This window comes from Oncorhynchus kisutch, linkage group LG2 (assembly GCF_002021735.2).
Source record: "Oncorhynchus kisutch isolate 150728-3 linkage group LG2, Okis_V2, whole genome shotgun sequence".
Lineage (NCBI taxonomy): Eukaryota > Metazoa > Chordata > Actinopteri > Salmoniformes > Salmonidae > Oncorhynchus > Oncorhynchus kisutch.
The window spans coordinates 23,713,472-23,732,415 of NC_034175.2; the positions used below are offsets into that span (position 1 = coordinate 23,713,472).

Below are 18,944 nucleotides of genomic sequence, written 5' to 3' on the forward strand. Positions count from 1 at the left end.
GTTAGTGTACAGTAGTAGCTTTTTTGCACTTCTTTTGAAGCTGCTTCAGTGCACATTTTTGCACAGAAGCTTTTCTGAGGTATGGCATCTCTTGAATGCTTTATATCTCTTGGAGGTGTTGTTGTCATGGTTTTCTCGAGTCACAGCTCTTTATCTTAATCCCTCTGTTTCTGCAGTGACTGTAGATAATCATTCAGCGGCCTAGCCGTCTGGTTGTAGTTTGCCACCTGACACTTTGGTCACAGTGATCGACAGATTCGCCCACTTGTACTACTTGACAGTCATTTTGCTCTACATCTTCAAATATGTGAAGAATCCTTTATTTTGTTAATTTGTATTACATTGTGGGTATCTTCTATGTAGTAGGCCTCTTTGAAGAATATCAGTTTTTGTACGCAATGGTTTCAGATGACAAAAATGAAATAATAGTCAATTATTGTTATTATTGTTATCCTATGATCAGCAAATTTTCCTTGTTCTACTTATTCAATGTTGCCTATGTGGGCCTATGGAACATGTGGGTTAAATGTTGAAATTGAATAGATGCTCATGATCACACATGACTCCCCTCTGTTTGTCTGACAGGCTGTCGTCTCAAAGAGGTTGCCTGCGGTGATGTCCAAGGCAACAAAGTCAGCATCCAAGTCTCGGTCCCACTCTGGGTCCTGGTCCAGATCTCGCTCTGTCTCCCGCTCCAGAAGCAGCTCACGGTCCAGATCTAGGAAACATCGCTACAGGTGGCTAACAACGTAACTTACTTACTTACATATTACGGCCCTAGGACATTGTTATGAATTCATGTTATTTTGTCTATAAATTGTCTTTAAACAGCTTAAGAGGGATGAACCAACATGTTCAAATCAAATCAAATGTATTTATATAGCCCTTCTTACATCAGCTGATGCCACAATGTGCTGTACAGAAACCCAGCCTAAAACCCCAAACTGCAAGCAATGCAGGTGTAGGAGCACAGTGGCTAGGAAAAACTCCCTAGGAAGAAACCTAGAGAGGAACCAGGCTATGAGGGGTGGCCAGTGCCCTTCTGGCTGTGCCGGGTGGAGATTATAACAGATCATGGCCAAGAGGTTCAAATGTTCATAAATTACCAACATGGTCAAATAATAATAATCACAGTAGTTGACGAGGGTGCAACAGGTCAGCACCCCAGGAGTAAATGTCAGTTGACTTTTCATAGCCGATCATTGAGAGTATCTCTACCACTCCTGTTGTCTCTAGAGAGTTGAAAACAGCAGGTCTGGGACAGGTAGCACGTCCGGTGAACAGGTCAGGGTTCCATAGCCGCAGGCAGAACAGTTGAAACTGGAGCAGTAGCACGACCAGGTGGACTGGGGACAGCAAGGAGTCCTCATGCCAGGTAGTCCTGAGGCATGGTCCTGGGGCTCAGGTCCTCCGAGAGAGAGAAAGAAAGAAAAAGAGAAAGAATTAGAGAGAGCATACTTAAATTCACACAGGACACCAGATAAGACAGGAGAAATACCCCAGATATAACAGACTCTCCCTAGCCCCCCGATACGTAAACTACTGCAGCATGAATACTGGAGTCTGAGACAGGAGGGGTCAGGAGACACTGTGGCTCCATCCGATGATACCCCCGGACAGGGCCAAACAGGAAGGATATAACCCCACCCACTTTGCCAAAGCACAGCCCCCACACCACTAGAGGGATATCTTCAAACACCAACTTACCATCCTGAGACAAGGCCGAGTATAGCCCACAAAGATCTCCGCCACGGCACAACCCAAGGGGGGGCGCCAACCCAGACAGGAAGATCACGTCAGTGACTCAACCCACTCAAGTGATGCACCCCTCCTAGGGACGGCATGGAAGAGCACCAGTAAGCCAGTGACTCAGCCCCTGTAATAGGCTTAGAGGCAGAGAATCCCGGTGGAGAGGGGGGAACCGGCCAGGCAGAGACAGCAAGGGCGGTTCGTTGCTCCAGTGCCTTTCCTGTTCACCTTCACACCTGGGCCAGACTACAGTCAATCATATGACCTACTGAAGAGATGAGTCTTCAATAAAGACTTAAAAGTTGAGACCGAGTCTGCGTCTCTCACATGGGTAGGCAGATCATTCCATAAAAATGGAGCTCTATAGGAGAAAGCCCTGCCTCCAGCTGTTTGCTTAGAAATTCTAGGGACAATTAGGAGGCCTGCGCCTTGTGACCATAGCGTACGTGTAGGTATGTACGGCAGGTCCACATCGGAAAGATAGGTAGGAGCGAACCCTTGTAATGCTTTGTAGGTTAGCAGTAAAACCTTGAAATCAGCCCTTGCCTTAACAGGAAGCCAGTGTAGGGAGGCTAGCACTGGAGTAATATGATACATTTTTTGGGGTTCTAGTCAGGATTCTAGCAGCTGTATTTAGCACTAACTGAAGCTTATTTAGTGCTTTATCCGGGTAGCCGGAAAGTAGAGCATTGCAGTAGTCTAACCTAGAAGCGACAAAAGCATGGATACATTTTTCTGCTTCATCTTTGGACAGAAAATTTCAGATTTTTGCAATGTTACATAGATGGAAAAAAGATAGATCAGGGTCCAGAGTAACGCCGAGGTCCTTCAACAGTTTTATTTGAGACGACTGTAAAACCATCAAGATTAATTGTCAGATTCAACAGAAGATCTCTTTGTTTCTTGGGACCTAGAACAAGCATCTCTGCTTTGTCCGAGTTTAAAAGTAGAAAGTTTGCAGCCATCTACTTCCTTATGTCTGAAACACAGGCTTCCAGCAAGGGCAATTTTGGGGATTCTTGGGGCTTCATATTCCACCTTATAAGGACTTATACGTATATATTTTTTTCTGTAAAAGGGAATTACATGGGTAGAGAGCCTGAAGAAGACTTTGAAACAGAAACAAAAAACTTTTTCGGAGAAAGATTTGTTTTCCGTCTTTCTGTCTATATGGAAAACAACGAGTGACAAATCGAAATGAGATATGAGTTGCTGACCGCGTCTTGACAGATATGCTACACATAGACTGTAAGAAATGCTTTGACCCTACAAAGGTTGTTGTTATGTCGATTTAGTCAAGGTTTTAAATGCTCCTGATTGGTTGCTGATCTCCAACAGTTATGTGTGGACTGACTATACATGCCATGTTTGGGCCTCAGTGCATGACGTGCTTCATTTGACATCACCAACATTAGAAGTTCATAGGAGCATGTCAAATGAAAGCTCAGTCATAAATGTGTTACAAAGTATCTATAGCCGTATATGATGCTTTATAGAGGGTCATAAATGTCGCATAACTATGTGACATAATCACCAATGTCAAATGTGACATAACCAACTATTAGTTCAGGTTAGATTTCAAGTCAAATTTTAAGAAGATAAATTGTGGAAGTGGGCAGGGTTTGGCCATAATTATTACTTTTTTACTGTGTTAACTAGTGACAATGACAAATACTTTTTTCAGTAAGGCCACTCCTTTAGAATTATATGGTCACTCCCACTAAGGCCAACTTTGAATGGTTTATATCCCAGGCTTATATGTGCTGTGTGTGCAGTAGCCTGGAGACGACGTTACACCAAGAAACGCTTACCTTGATGAAAGCCCCCAACCTAAAGAAATTGAAAGTGGCTTTCTTCTGCAACCAAGTTACATGTTCCTCAGTGCACAAACACACACAACAACGTAAACGAGCCATACCGTGCGGTGCTGGGTCCAACCGGTTGTTTGACACATTCCCCACTCCCCCGCTGAAAGATCAGCTACAAAATGTTGCCACCATTGTAGCAGGTTGTAATCAAGCCATGGTCTCCAGCATGGGAACAGAAGAGGAATACCTGTTGTGGTGGTCTCAGGTTGGACTACTCCAAGTCATCTTGGCTTTGACACACACAAATGCGTTGCAGGTCCATCAACCTATTTAAATACTTCACACCCTACAGTAACCTATGGATCATGAGAGAACCTTCATAAATCAGCAGAACGGTAATAACCTATCTATTGACAGTTTATGTAGTGTCCTGTAATACTTAGTTTGAAGTGGGACACCTTTGGTCATTCATAACACATCCATAAAGACTATATCACATGGTTCTTTACTTAATTTAAAGTCAGAAACATTTTGAAATGTATAACATATGCGTAAATGTCTTATCATATGACGCTGTACTTACTATAAAGTCAGACACCTTTGGTCATTCCTAACACATACAGTATGGGTCAAAAGATTTAGAACACCTTACTCATTCAAGGGTTTTTCTTGATTTGTACTATTTTCTACATTGTAGAATAATAGTGAAGAGATCAAAACTATGAAATAACACATATGGAATCATGTACTGACCAAAAAAGTGTTTAACAAATCAAAATATATTTTATATTCTTCAAATAGCCTTGACGACAGCTGTGCACACACTTGGAATTCTCTCAACCAGCTTCAAGACTGTTGCAAAAGCATTCCTCATGAAACTGGTTGAGAGATTGCCAAGAGTGTGCGAAGCTGTCATCAAGGCAAAGAGTGGCTAAATTGAAGAATCTCAAATTCTTAACACTTTTTTTTGGTTACTACATGATGCTATTTCATAGTTTTTATGTCTTCACTCTTATTCTACAACATAGAAAATAGTAAAAGATAAAGAAAAACCCTTGAATGAGTAGGTGTGTCCAAACGTTTGAACGTCCAAACGTTTGTCATTTCATCGGCTCTGAATAATACGGAGTGTTGCTGGCCTTTTCCTCCACCCATTCCATTGGCGGTCACAATGCAAATCACTGTATATGGAATACATAATCATCACATGTGTGATTACTGCACTACAGAAAACTCTCTAACCAAACAACAGTGCAGTGAATGGGCAACTACACAAAAAAAATCAAAGTTTCTTAGATTTCTAACAGACCTCAAAACTCATCCCCTGATTTGGCTTGAGCATTGTTGTGGACACAAATCAAATGTTGTTGTTTTTCTGTTTAAAATGTGTGAACAACTAAGGGAAAACCTGAAGATATTGGGAAAATCCGAAACCTGGAAAGACTAAACTGAGAAAATGGAATTCGGCAAAAAAAGCGAACTGATTTTAAAAGGCCACACCAATGTTTTTTTTGCTGTGAATGACTGCATTTTGTTAAGAAGTTGGGCCATCCTAGAAATGTTTTAGAAAAATGTAATATATCAAATTTTGCAGATGATTAAAATGAAAATACGTGAATAAAAATGAATACATTTTTATGCCCTGGGAATCGAAACCACTATCCTGGCATTGCAGTGCTCTACCAAGATGCTTGACAGGGTTATAAATTCTGTGTGACGCCTCAATTTAATATGGTATATAAGGCCTTTATTAAGCTGTGCTTATGCCACCTTTTATAAAGCACAGGTTTATGTCATATTTGACATAGCGGGTTATGTCACATTTCACATTGGTGGTTATGTCACACAGTTAAGCCACATTTATGAACCCTTTATAAAGCATGACATATAGTTATGGATCAGCAGGTAGCCTAGTGGTTAGAGCATTGGGCCAGTAATCGAAAGATTGCTGGTTCGAATCCCCGAGCTGACAAGGTAAAAATCAGTTGTTCTGCCCCTGAACAAGGCCGTTAACCCACCGTTCCCGGGCGATGACGACGTGGATGTCGATTATGGCAGCCCCCCACACCTCTCTGATTCAGAGGGGTTGGGTTAAATGTGGAAGACACATTTCAATTGAAGGCATTCAGTTGAACAACTGACTAGGTACCCCCCTTTCCCTTAGATGATTTGTTACACATTTATGTAGTGTTTATGAAGGGTTTATGAAGCCTTTATAAGCTGCATGTCATTTAAAGATGGAATAAGCTAAAGCTTTTATTTATTCTTATGTAAAATCACAATAATGTTGAATTAAAGACCCCTGCCAAATAGTGTCACACTGCCTTCTGTAAGTTTAAGAAACATTGTCTTGTGCCTTGAAATTCTGTTACCAAAATCCCACATATCTTTAAGATATTTTCTCATTTCTGACCCTCATGAGGAGAGAGGATAAGGAAAGTTCACAGAAGTTACAAGTAAAGGTAGACCTACCAATTAGTTATCGTGTTTTACTAATATACATTTTGTTTATGAATTAAGTGAATACAAATCGGTAACAACATTTCATAAAGATCTGTAATGGGATTTCTGCTATTTAATAGGCTAAAATGGGAAATCATAGTACTCACAAACCACAAGTGGGTCACCTGCTACTGTCCTCCCTTCCACTGGAATATTTTTATGTCAAGCTGATAACGGTTTCCTTTCTATTTCTGTCATCTGGTGGACAAAGCAAGAGTGTGAAGAGTCGGACAATCCTCCCTCTCTCTCCTTCCCTACCTCCAATGAATGTTACCTCTCACGGCTCTTACTGACACCTACCCATGAGCCCCCTCTCTTTCCATTTACTGTAACCAGCAGCATCCTCATCCACTGAGCACAGACCGATACCGGACGTCCATGGACGTTGAAAGTTAGTTGACATTTGGTCAGTCCACCCTAGCCTTGATTTCAACGTCTACAAATGTCAGGACCGGCCTACATTTGGCCCAGACCGGACCAAATCTGAACCAATCATAGATATCTATGTTTCTAAAATGTGGAAAGCACAGTACAGTAGAGCACAGTGGAGTACAGTAAAGTAAAGTAAAGAAAAGCAGTGTATAGTTCTGTACTCTAGATTAGAGTGGAGTAGAGTTCAGTACAGTACACAGTAGACCATACTAGAGTTGAGAACACTATAATGTATTGTACTGAACTGTACAGTTCTGAATACTGTACGGAACTGAATTCTACTGTATTGTGCTGAATTCTATTCTACTTTAATATACTCTACTGTACTGAACTCTATTGTACTTCACTGAATCCTACTCTATTGTGCTGTGCTGTTCTGTACTGTACTCTACTATACTCTACTGTGCTGTACTTTGATGTCCAAACTAGAGGTTGACCGATTAATTGGAATGGCCGATTTCAAGTTTTCATAACAATCGGAAATCGGTATTTTTGGACACCGAGTTGTCCGTTTTTATTATATAAATTTTTGTACACCTTTATTTAACTAGGCAAGTCAGTTAAGAACACATTCTTATTTTCAATTACGGCCTAGGAACGGTGGGTTAACTGCCTTGTTCAGGGGCAGAACGACAGATTTTTACCTTGTCAATTCGGGGATTCAATCTTGCAACCTTACGGTTAACTAGTCCAACGCTCTTACCACCTGCCTTACATTGCACTCCACGAGGAGACTGCCTGTTACGCGAATGCAGTAAGAAGCCATGGTAAGTTGCTAGCTAGCATTAAACTTATCTTATAAAAAAACAATAGATCAATCATAATCACTTGTTAACTACACATGGTTGATGATATTACTAGTTTATCTAGCGTGTCCTGCGTTGTATATAATCGATGTGGTGCGCATTCGTAAAGAAGGACTGTCGTTGTTCCAACGTGTACTTAACCATAAACATCAATGCCTTTCTTAAAATCAATACACAAGTATATATTTTTAAACCTGCATATTTAGTTAACATTGCCTGCTAACATGAATTTCTTTTAACTAGGGAAATTGTCACTTCTGTTGCGTTCTGTGCAACAGAGTCCGCGAATATGCAGCAGTTTGGGCCACCTGGCTCATTGCGAACTGTGTGAAGACTATTTCTTCCTAACAAAGACAGCCAACTTCACCAAACAGGATGATTTAACAAAAGTACATTTGCGAAAAAAGCACAATCGTTGCACGACTGTACCTAACCATAAACATCAATGCCTTTCTAAAATCAATACACAGAGTATATATTTTTAAACCTGCATATTTAGCTAAAAGCAATCCAGGTTAGCAGGCAATATTAACCAGGTGAAATTGTGTAAATTCTCTTGCGTTCAAAGAATAAACATTTTGTTTTCGAAATTATCGTTTCTGGATTCAACCATATTAATGACCAAAGGCTCGTATTTCTGTGTGTTATGTTATTATTACGTCTATGATTTGATATCTGATAGAGTAGTCTGACTGCGCGATGGTAGGCAGCAGCAGGCTCGTACGCATTAATTCAAACAGCACTTTCGTGCATTTTTGCCAGCAGCTCTTCGCAATGCTTCAAGCATTGAGCTGTTTATGACTTCAAGCCTATTAACTCCGGAGATTAGGCTGGTGTAACCGATGTGAAATGGCTAGCTAGTTAGCGGGGTGCACGCTAATAGCGTTTCAAACGTCACTCGCTCTGAGACTTGGAGTAGTTGTTCCCCTTGCTCCGCAAGGGCCGCAGCTTTTGTGGAGCGATGGGTAACAATGCTTCAAGGGTGGGTGTTGTCGATGTGTTCCTGGTTCGAGCCCAGGTAGGGGCGAGGAGAGGGATGGAAGCTATACTGTTACACTGGCAATACTAAAGTGCCTATAAGAACATCCAATAGTCAAAGGTATAAGAAATACAAATGGTATAGAGAGAAATAGTCCTATAATTCCTATAATAACTACAACGTGAAACTTCTTATCTGGGAATATTGAAGACTCATGTTAAAAGGAACCACAAGCTTTCATATGTTCTCATGTTCTGAGCAAGGAACTTAAACGTTAGCTTTTCTACATGGCCCAAATTGCACTTTTACTTTCTTCTCCAACACTTAGTTTTTAAATGATTTATTTCATTATTTATTTGATGCTAAATTGATTTTATTGATGTATTGGTATTTGGTCCGGACCAAATGTCTAGTTTGGTGGCTGAGCTCATTAAAATAATAGCCAGTGTGTAAAATAATAACCAAATATGCAAAGGAGGATATTGCATATTTCTACCTTTTGTGTACCTATTTAGAATACACCACCACGAAGAGAATTACATTCACATCCAGATCAGAGACCCATGATGCAATTCCTTTAACCCAATTCTGTTAATGAGTGTTAATCCACTTCGCTTACTGTAGTTCAATAACCAAAATAGATTTTTGCTCAAAGTCAAGGTGTCATGTCATAGCTGACACCCCATTCTTTCTGCAGATGTCCATGGTGTAATATGTGAGTGTGCTTGGAAGGGTTTGCAGTGGTGCTGAAGAATACACCTTTTGATTTTCTGTCTCAAAACCCATGCACTTCCTGTGTTTTATGGTGAGTTGGCGCTCATATTAACTGCAGAGCGACGACAGCTTCCTATTATGGGCCTTACCCAGGGTCTGGTGCACTTTATACAAAATAATTTGATGTGTGTGTGGGAACGAGCTCTGGTGCTGTGATGGCACACTTGCTTCAGTGAGACTTGGCTATTGTGATGAGCTCTACCACTACTACACAGACATTTGACTTGCACCAGAAACATTTCAGAATGATTTGCATCACCCACACCTCTCTGATTCAGAGGGGTTGGGTTAAGTCACATTTCAGTTGAATGCATTCAGTACAACTAACTAGGTATTCCCTTTCCCTAACTACGATATTGGCATTCCTTAGTAGGCTACATGTTCAACATCTACCTAGTGTTTTTACTATGTTGCTTTGTAGTCCTAAATGGAAATTCTTTGGCAGGGGTGTGGGTCATCTGTCAGTCGGCTGCAATGTTGTTAATTTGCAAGGGAAACTGGTTTGAGTGTGACTCCACCGGCCACTCTTACTGCTGGCAGAATTATTTTGTGTCTATTAAAATGGAGTGCATGGCAGCTCTTTTCCGGGGAGTGACACTGCACGGCATGGCACTATTAAGCCATGGTCTTGAGTTCTGTGAGTTCAGAAAAGAGACGGCTTGAACCTGAAAGTGCATGCTGAACCTGGATTGGCCTATCACTGTTTACGGTGTGTGAAATGTAACCCTCTCGCAATACAAGACGGCACACACGCACAAACATGACTTATTTTAGTTGTAAGCATTCCATGAAATGTTCCTTCATCAAAAGTACTCCATGTAGACACAAATCTTTAGCATTTCAAGTGAAATTTAAATCCATTGCAAAGATAGCCTACATGGTTTGGTTTGAAAATGCTGTATTATGTAATATTAGACCATTTCATTCATAAAACTGTGATTTTAGCTGTCCTAAATCCCTGTATACAGTTGCTGGCTGACTGAATTGCTCCTTTTAAGCCTAGGTTTCTGGGCAGGCTGGCCAGCCAGGGTAATTGGCAAGCCTAGCCCCCTCCTTTTGCTTTGAAGGATTAGAGTAGACATTTTTCCCATATGGCCCATGTGACCGCCTCTTTCCACTAGTGCTCAGCATAAGAGATGCAGATTGTCTTGCTCTCAATGTGAGTGTGCAATGCTGCTCGGTGCACTACTTTCTCTGCTTACTCTTTATTCCAATGAAAAAACACACGGGGTGAGTAGTGCCGCAGGGCTTTGTTATTTACTTCAAAAGTTTCCAGATGGGTCTTATTTAGAAATACTAGATTGTTCTGTCAATGGTGGTTTTCTGTTTTGATTTTGTCTGCTTTTAGTCTTAAGCGATGTCATTTTAGGTATTTTTCTGTAATGCTGACTGTAGTTTGGATTTCTCATTGTTATTTGTGAAAGTTATCCATCTTTGCCTGCACAGGGGAATTGACTGCAGTGCATAGCTGCGGAGCAGGTTGAGATTTGAATGACTTTTAACTCGCATGTTATCATCAAAGGATTCTGATTATTTACCAAGCTATTTATTGTTGGATCGTGCTGATATATGAGAAGTTTCAGAGATGTATCCTCTTTACAATGAGATTTGTTTTCTTTACTGTAGCTAAGATGGACCATATGTGTCAACTAAATCTTAATACTTACGGAGGCGATAGATTGTTTTAGAAACTGGAGAAACTTGTCTAGTGGTACTGAAGGCTACCTCTTTTAGCGTCCATGGTGCTAGGGAGCCACCATGTGGACTGGATAAACCTCACAGCCATGTCTCTAGACGAATCGAGAAGTCTGTTTCTCTCCATTGCTCCACTGTACACCCATGTATTTCCACTTCCCAGCAGTTAAATGTTAAGATGTGGTTTTTCTACTTCTGTTAATATATTTGTCAGATGCACACATCACTTTTTTTTTCTTTTTTCTCTCCCCTGTAACCAGAAATCACTTGAATTTAAGCTGTAGACCCATCACATTTCTCATGGAAATGTGAACTTGAAAACAAAATGTGTTTGCCTAATTGTTTCAAAGGTTTTGGAAGGAGGTCAGCATCACTTTCATATGCAACACAAACAAATTAATTGCTCATAATATAAGGTTGTTTATAGTCTTGAGAAAAACAGTATTTCACACCTTTTTCCTCAAAGCACTGTCTTCTAATGAGATATATATAATGGAAGGTGTAATCAGTCATCTTCTCTTTGTCTTCCCTCCCTTTCATCTCTCTATCCCTTCTGCCTGCTCTCTTTCTCCCACTTTCAAAAGCTCTAGGTCCCGCACTCGCTCGCGCTCCAGATCTCATTCTCCATCCCACAATAACCGAGAGCGGAACTACCCAAGGGAGTACCAGAATAATAACCGCGAGTTCCGGGGCTACCACCGAGGCTTCCGGAGGCCCTACTACTTCAGAGGCCGAGGGCGTGGTTACTTCCCACGGGGGCGCTTCCAGAGGGGTGGGGGAGGTGGCTACAACAACAACTACCGCCCCAATAACTGGCAGAACTACAGGCAGCACCCCCAACAGCAGCAGCAACAACAACAACAGCAGCAACAGCAACACCCCCACAGCCCGAGACGGGGACGATCCCGTACCCCTAAAAAGCGCTCGGGTAGCCCTCGTTCCCACAGCCACTCCAAGGTCTCGGACCGCTCTTCCTCGCCCCGCTCCCGGCGTTCCCGCCACTCCTCTTCCTCACATTCCTCCTCTCCCACACGCAGGTCGGGCTCTGGGTCAGCCACGCAGAACTCTAAGGATGTCAAGGAGGAGTGCTCTGCCTCTAAGGAGGTCCAGAAGAAAGGAGGAGGAGGAGGAGGAGGAGATGGCGAGCCCGTGGAGATCACAGGGGTGCCTGCAGGGCCTGATGGGAGCGCTAGTGGGGACAAGCCCAAGGCTAACTGGCAGGGCGTGACAGATCATAGCAACAGCACCAGCCCCAGGGGGTCAAGTCCTCAGGTGCGCTCAGCTGTTATCATTGGTCAGGGCGTCCCAGCTTCGACCCAGTCTAGTCCCTCTCCTAAAAGCACCAATGCTAATGGCTCCAATTCCAATGGTGCCCCCTCATGGCAGATACAGACAGTGGGCAGTTCACCTTCCACCAAAAGCCCTTCTCAGAAAAGCCCCACACCTGTGTTCTCTGGCTTTGGCTTCTTCTCTAAAGACGACAACCTGGCAGGAGATAAAGCAGCTATCTCCTCAGTGTTCAAAAGGTAATACAAATATTTTTTCTCCTTTTCTCTTTGCCACTTATGAAATATCTTTAGAAATGAAAGGCTAACACACACACTACCATGTTTTTCAAATTTTTTGGTGGAGGAATTTACTGCCCCAAAGCACACATTGTAGCACACGATTATTGTCAACATTTTGGTCAAAGACCCTTTTCATGGCTAGGACATATCTGTCATATTTTTTTGAAACCTTTTATTTAGTGCTGTTAGTGGATAGTTGTAACGTGCCAATTGTATGAGTCTAGGACTCTTTCTCTGAGAGTCTTTTATTTGTATTTAGAATACATGAGTCATGCACCACATAGAATTATTTGTCCCTGGTATTTTTCCTTGGACCTAAGCCCTTAGGGAAGTGGTGGTCGTCATAGCAAGCTGAAACAGGAGTTTGTAAGTTGAGAAGGCATTACAGACCCTTGGGAGTTTTGAGACGTGTGTGTTTTCTTGGCCAGTCAACGCTGCACTAACCATGACAAATCCCTCATGGCTTGGGCCTTTGAAGAGGGGAGATCTTTTGCTGGCCGTCATATTCTATGTTTATAACTGGATCATCCATTACCCTATGTCCTCCACAATCAATGGGATTTTTACCTACACCATTGACAAGCGTCCTTATTTCTTTCACATTGTTTTGTAATTAAGTTGCAGGGCACTCACCGGAACAGTTGTCCGAGATGCATTTTAACACGGTTGTTTCTCTTTTCTCTCCGCCATTTTCTAGGTTCTTGGAAGAGCACAATCATAAGAAAAAGCAGTCTGCTTGGGAGAATGGCAGAGAGATGGAAACCAATGATGGGGATGTTGAGCGGGAGAAAGGGAATGGCATGAAGGCCTCTGGGGGCATCTTTGACAGAGAGTCCGACAAAGGGGAGAACGAGAAGTACAAGTACATGGAAGACTTTGACGATGACCGGAACGTGTCGTTGAACAGCTTCTTGAAAGCCTCCCCTTTCTTTTCCTGCGATGGCGAGGAAGAGGACGAGGAGACGATACCCAAGTCACGTCCCAAGGTGCTCCGCAAAGAGCATGCCCGGGAGGACGATGGGTCACCCAAGCCCAAGAGCAAAGTCACCCTCTCGGCCAGGGAGCTATTTGAGGAGCGCTTCGGCAAGTGGGAGGACCTGGCCTACTTGCAGGCGGCTGCCAAAGACGATGATCTTGATGCCATGGCGGAGGAGATTTACCGCAGCCAGAAGCAGGAGAAGGCCACGGCCATAGCTGCGGCCTTGGCCAAGAGAGAGGCCATAGCGGGCATGCTCAGAAGCTTCTCCCCGGAGAACGTCAGCAAAGACAGGAGGATGGAGAAAGCTGCCTCCAGCCTGTCCCCCATACCCGCACCACGGAGGAACTCTGACCGGGAGATGTTCATGGTCAGGGGGGAGGACTCTCCCCCAAGGGCCTCTGAGAAAAGAGGAGCGGAGTTCAGCGTCAGAATGGATTCCCTCAGAGATGACGTGGCAAGGTAAGCAGAATGCACCATCATCACATAGATTCACATAGAGACTCTGATGCCTTATCGCCTTAGATATGTTTCAATCTCCATTAGCAGGAAGCCATGACTCATGAGACGCACTCTTTGGCTCAGGCCTGGACCATGTTTTACAGCTTCTTTGAGTCATAGTTCTATGAAACCATGAGCTTTATGAAAATGAATTAAGATGTGTGCTAAGACAATTGAGATAATGAAACGACCTCTCCCGATTAAATCTTTCAGGTGTTTATAAAAGTCTCATGAGAAAGATCCCATTCTTTGTTTTCTGTTCATTTTTGCTAAAAAGGGCAAAGGTGAAACATCAAATAAAATGTTTTTGTTGTTGTTTTGTCTCTTCCCCCAGCTCCTCTGGTGTTATGGTTGGTGAGCGAAGGTTATCACGGGATCTTGTGCATCCTACTAAAAAGGAGCTGGAGTTTCGCTCTATCTTCCAGCACATTCAGGCCACACAGTTACAAAGGAGTCCCTCCGAGCTGTTTGCACAGCACATTGTCACCATTGTCCACTACATTAAAGGTGACTGACCTCTCTCTCACCTCTGCTCCTTTGCAACTGACCAGTCTCTCTGCTAGCTGTGCATTTACACAGGTGCAAGTTAAGGTGCAATTGCAATATCAAAAGGTTTATATAGCCTATACAGTATATCAGTTGATAGTTCAAACTGAAAAGGGTTGCCAAGTGCTTGTGAATCTAGCCGTGCAATGCAATCCTGTGTGGGAATGATTATGGAAAAAATATTGCTGTACACCGAAAAAACATGGAGTCGTTTTTCAGGCACAAATGTTATGTAATTTCATTTGGTTTCGAGAACCTTTCCAAAAATGGGTTTCATTGCTATGACACATTTGCATAGATATTATACCTTTTGTGACCCTACATGGCTAATAAAATCACATTTTAATATATATATAATCGTTAATGCAGTAGCTGAAAATATAGTTTTTATGGTCACAAGCTAATACTGTATGTAACTTTATGAATTTAAAGTAATGGGAAAGTGCATTGGCACTGAATGTACGGTCATATTTGTTGTGTAACACAAGTTCTGGTTCCTGTTGATTACAGCACAGCACTTTCCATCCAACGGAATTACTCTAAATGAGCGATTTGCCATTTACCAAAGAAGAGCTGCGCAAAAAGAAATGATGAAGCCAAGAAAGAGCCCAGAGATACACAGGTAGAGTCTCCTTCTGAGTGACCATCTCACCTTCAGTGTGCTGTGGCATCACCTCTAGTTTTATCAAAGCTTGCACAGGTATTTATCTTACCTTTTGTCATTCAGTGCAGGTTCAATGGTGGTCTTGTTTGCTATGTGACATCCTGGAGTTACACCTGTACATCGCTCGTAGACTTATTAATTTTGGTCCTCATCTGATCATCACTGAAAATAGGAATAATTCATTGCAGTCATTTCAGTCCTCGCCTGAGCAGCACAGACTTGGAACTAAGAGTAATTCATTGCAGTCATTTCAGTTCTCATCTTAACAGCACTGACCTAAAATGTTTTAGAGTAATCCCTTCCTCATGTTATGTTTGTAACCTGAGCTGTGGAAAAGTTAAGACCGTGTGTATTTCTCTCTTGCAGGAGAATTGATGTTTCTCCCAGTGCTTTTAAGAAACACTCTCACCTGTTTGAGGGGATGAAAAGCTCCGGGGATGGCAGTTACAAGGTGACTGAACATTTTTGAAATATGAAGTATTTTGGAAAACTGACAAAACAACAGCAAGCGAGCGAGTGAGCCAGCCATCCCCCTTTAAACTGCGTTCTCCGTCTAAGCCTGTGCTTGTCTTTGAAGGGAGATGCATAACGTCTAAAAGCAAAGCAAATGCAAAACGAGGCACATTGAATTTGTTGTGTGTTATATACTCCCCCTCCACGTATGATGATTTGGTTATACTGTGGGTACAAGCCCCCATGAGACCATTGAGTCGAAAAACACGAGGGGTCAGAAATGGAAACGGCCAATTGCTCCTGTGTCCAAGCCATTCAAAGGACTCTAAACAAATGTCATAGTAAGTATTATTCTTCAACAAATAAGGGGAAATATAGTCAAAAGCAAAACCTGTTGTACTTGTAGAGTGCTCATACAGTCTCTAGGCCTACTTATAACTTCGGTCGTTTGATGAAATCGGAATGAGACCATTTTGCGGTATGGTTGAGTTGAGCTTTCTTCAAAACGGAAACATTTTAGGGGAATGAAACAGCGTGAAAGTCAATGAACTCAACCTTCAGGAGTTTGTAACCTCATTATGTCCGGTTGTATCGCAGAGGTTCAACATTGTGTTGTGCAAACCTGGGAAAGTACACTGAACAAAAATATGAACGCAACATGCAACAATTTTGAAGATTTTACTGAGTTACAGTTCATATAAGGGTATCAAGTCAATTGAAATGAATGTATTAGAGACTAAAATCTATTAATTTCACATGACTGGGAATACAGATATGCATCTGTTGTTCACAGATACACTATACATCTCTGGAAAAAATATTTTTTTAAAGACCACTGCAATATTATCAGTTTCTCAGGTTTGACTATTTATAGGTATGTTTTTGGGTAAAATTAACATTTTTGTTTTATTCCATTAACTACTGACAACATTTCTCTCAAATTCCAAATAAAATCATTGTAATTTAGAGCATTTATTTGCAGAAAATGACAACAAGATGCAGTGTTGTCAGACCTTGAATAATGCAAAGAAAATAAGTTCATATTCATTTTTAAACAACACAATACTAATGTTTTAACTTAGGAAGAGTTCAGAAAAGAATCACAGATCCTCCACCAAATTTCACAGTGGGTGCGAGACACTGTGGCTTGTAGTCCTCTCAAGATTTGTCATCGCCAGCCCAATCTCCAGACCTGAAACCTCTGGAATGTGGGTGACTTTATGCCTCTCCTGGCACAAAAATGCAAGCAGCTCAGCTTTGTTTTATGGCTTGTGACCATCCATCTTCCTCTTGATCACTTTCCAGAGGTTTAATGGGATTCAGGTCTGGAGATTGGACTGGCCATGACAGGGTCCATCACAAAGACAAATCTGCCCGATTCCAGCCTTGCTGAAGCACCCCCAGATCATCACCGGTCCTCCACCAAATTTCACAGTGGGTGTGAGACCTGGAGAGGCCTACAAGCTACAGTGTCTCGCACCCACTATGAAATTTGATGGAAGATTGGTGATGATCTGCTGGTGCTTCAGCTAGGCTGTGGAATCGGGCAGATTTGTCTTTGTGAAGGACGCATGAATCAAGCCACATACAAGGTTGTCCTGGAAGAAAACTTCCTTCTGCTCTGACAATGTTCCCCAACTCCGAGGATTGTTTTTTCCAGCAGGACAATGCTCCATGCTACACATCCAGGTCAATCAAGGTGTGGATGGAGACCACCAGATCAAGACCCTGTCTGGACCAGCCCAATATCTAGACCTGAACCCCATTGAAAACCACTGGAATGTGATCAAGAGGAAGATTGATGGTCACAAGCCATCAAACAAAGCCGAGCTGCTTGAATTTTTGCGCCAGGAGTGGCATAAAGTCACCCAACATCAATGTGAAAGACTGGTGGAGAGCATGCCAAGACGCATGAAAACTGTGATTAAAAATCGATGATATTCCACCAAATATAGATTTCTTAACTCTTCCTAAGTTAAAACATTAGTATTGTGTTGTTTAACAATGAATATGAACTTATTTTCTTTGCATTATTCGAGGTCTGAAAACACTGCATCTTTTTGGTTATTTACTGCAAATAAATTCTCTAAATGACAATATTTTTCATTTGGAATTTAAGAGAAATGTTGTCAGTAGTTAACAGAATAAAACAATGTTAATTTTCCCTAAAAACATACCACTGGTTTTACTATTTATGGGTATCTTAATTTTTTCCAGTGCTGTATATACAAAAGTATGCGGACACCCCTTCAAATTAGTTGATTCTGCTATTTCAGCCACACCAGTTGCTGACAGGTATATAAAATCAAGCACACAGCCATGCAATCAACATAGACAAACATTGGCAATATAATGGCCCAACTGAAGAGCTCAGTGACTTTCAACATGGCACCATCTTAGGATGACACCTTTCCAAAAAGTGTTTGTCAAATTTCTGCCCTACTAGAGCTGCCCCGGTCAACTGTAAGTACTGTTATTGTGAAATGGAAACATCTATTAGCAACAACGGCTCAGCTGCGAAGTGGTAGGCCACACAAGCTCACAGAACGGGACCGCCGAGTGCTGAAGCAGCCCGTAAAAACTGTCCGTCCTCAGTTGCAACACTCACTCCCGAGTTCCAAACTGCCTCTGTAAGCAATGTCAGCACAATAACTGTTTTGTCATGAGCTTCATGAATAGGTTTCCAGGGAAGACATTTTCAGCTTCCAGGAATTGTGAACAGATGCTTGCGACAGGGGGCTGTGCATTAATATGGTAAAAATGAGGTGATGGTGGCGGATGAATTGTACGACAATGGGCCTCAGGATCTCGTCAAGGTATCTCTGTGCATTCAAATTGCCATCAATAAAATGGAGTTGTGTTCTTTGTCCATAGCTTATGCCTGCCCATACCATAACCCTACCGTCACCATGGGGCACTCTGTTCACAACGTTGACATCAGCAAACCACTCGTCCACATGACGCCATTCATGCCTTCTGCCATCTGCCCGGTAGAGTAGAAACCGGGATTATTCCGTGAAGAGCACAATTCTCCAACGTGCCAGTGGCCATCGAAGGTGAGCATTTGCCCACTGAAGTCAGTTACGACGCCGAACTGCAGTCAGGTCAAGTACCTGGTGAGGACAACGAGCACGCAGATGAGCGTCCCTAAGATGGTTTCTGACAGTTTGTACAGAAATTCTTTGGTTTTGCAAACCAACAGTTTCATCAGCTGTCCAGGTGGCTGGTCTCGCAGGTGAAGAAGCCGGATGTGGAGGTCCTGGGCTGACATGGTTACACGTGGTCTGCGGTTGTGAAGCCGGTCAGATGTACTACCAAATTCTCTAAAACGAAGTTGTGGCTTATGGTAGAGAAATGAACTCTCTGGCAATAGCCTGCCAATGGCACACTCCTTCAAAACTTGAGACATCTGTGGTATTGTGTTGTGTGACATTTCAGACTGGCCTTTTATTGTCCCCAGCACAAGCACAAGGTGCACCTGTGTAATGATC

At 42.4% G+C, this 18,944-nt stretch overlaps 1 protein-coding gene across 7 annotated transcripts in view; it reads left to right on the forward strand.

The window, feature by feature from the left end:
• The window catches only part of LOC109909966 (thyroid hormone receptor-associated protein 3), a 32,699-nt gene that overhangs the window by 9,253 nt on the left and 4,502 nt on the right, over positions 1–18,944 (forward strand). For 4 of the 7 annotated variants that reach the window (XM_020509105.2, XM_020509140.2, XM_020509131.2 and 1 more), the window contains exons 2-7: positions 586–737; positions 11,330–12,271; positions 13,011–13,751; positions 14,125–14,297; positions 14,847–14,958; positions 15,367–15,451. In XM_020509105.2, the coding sequence (XP_020364694.1) occupies positions 616–737; positions 11,330–12,271; positions 13,011–13,751; positions 14,125–14,297; positions 14,847–14,958; positions 15,367–15,451 (2,175 nt within the window). In that variant the 5' untranslated portion in view covers positions 586–615. Of the gene's footprint in view, positions 1–585; positions 738–10,154; positions 10,281–11,329; positions 12,272–13,010; positions 13,752–14,124; positions 14,298–14,846; positions 14,959–15,366; positions 15,452–18,944 lie in introns of those variants that run through there. The other 3 variants (XM_020509096.2, XM_020509113.2, XM_020509122.2) reach the window with 3 other exon arrangements.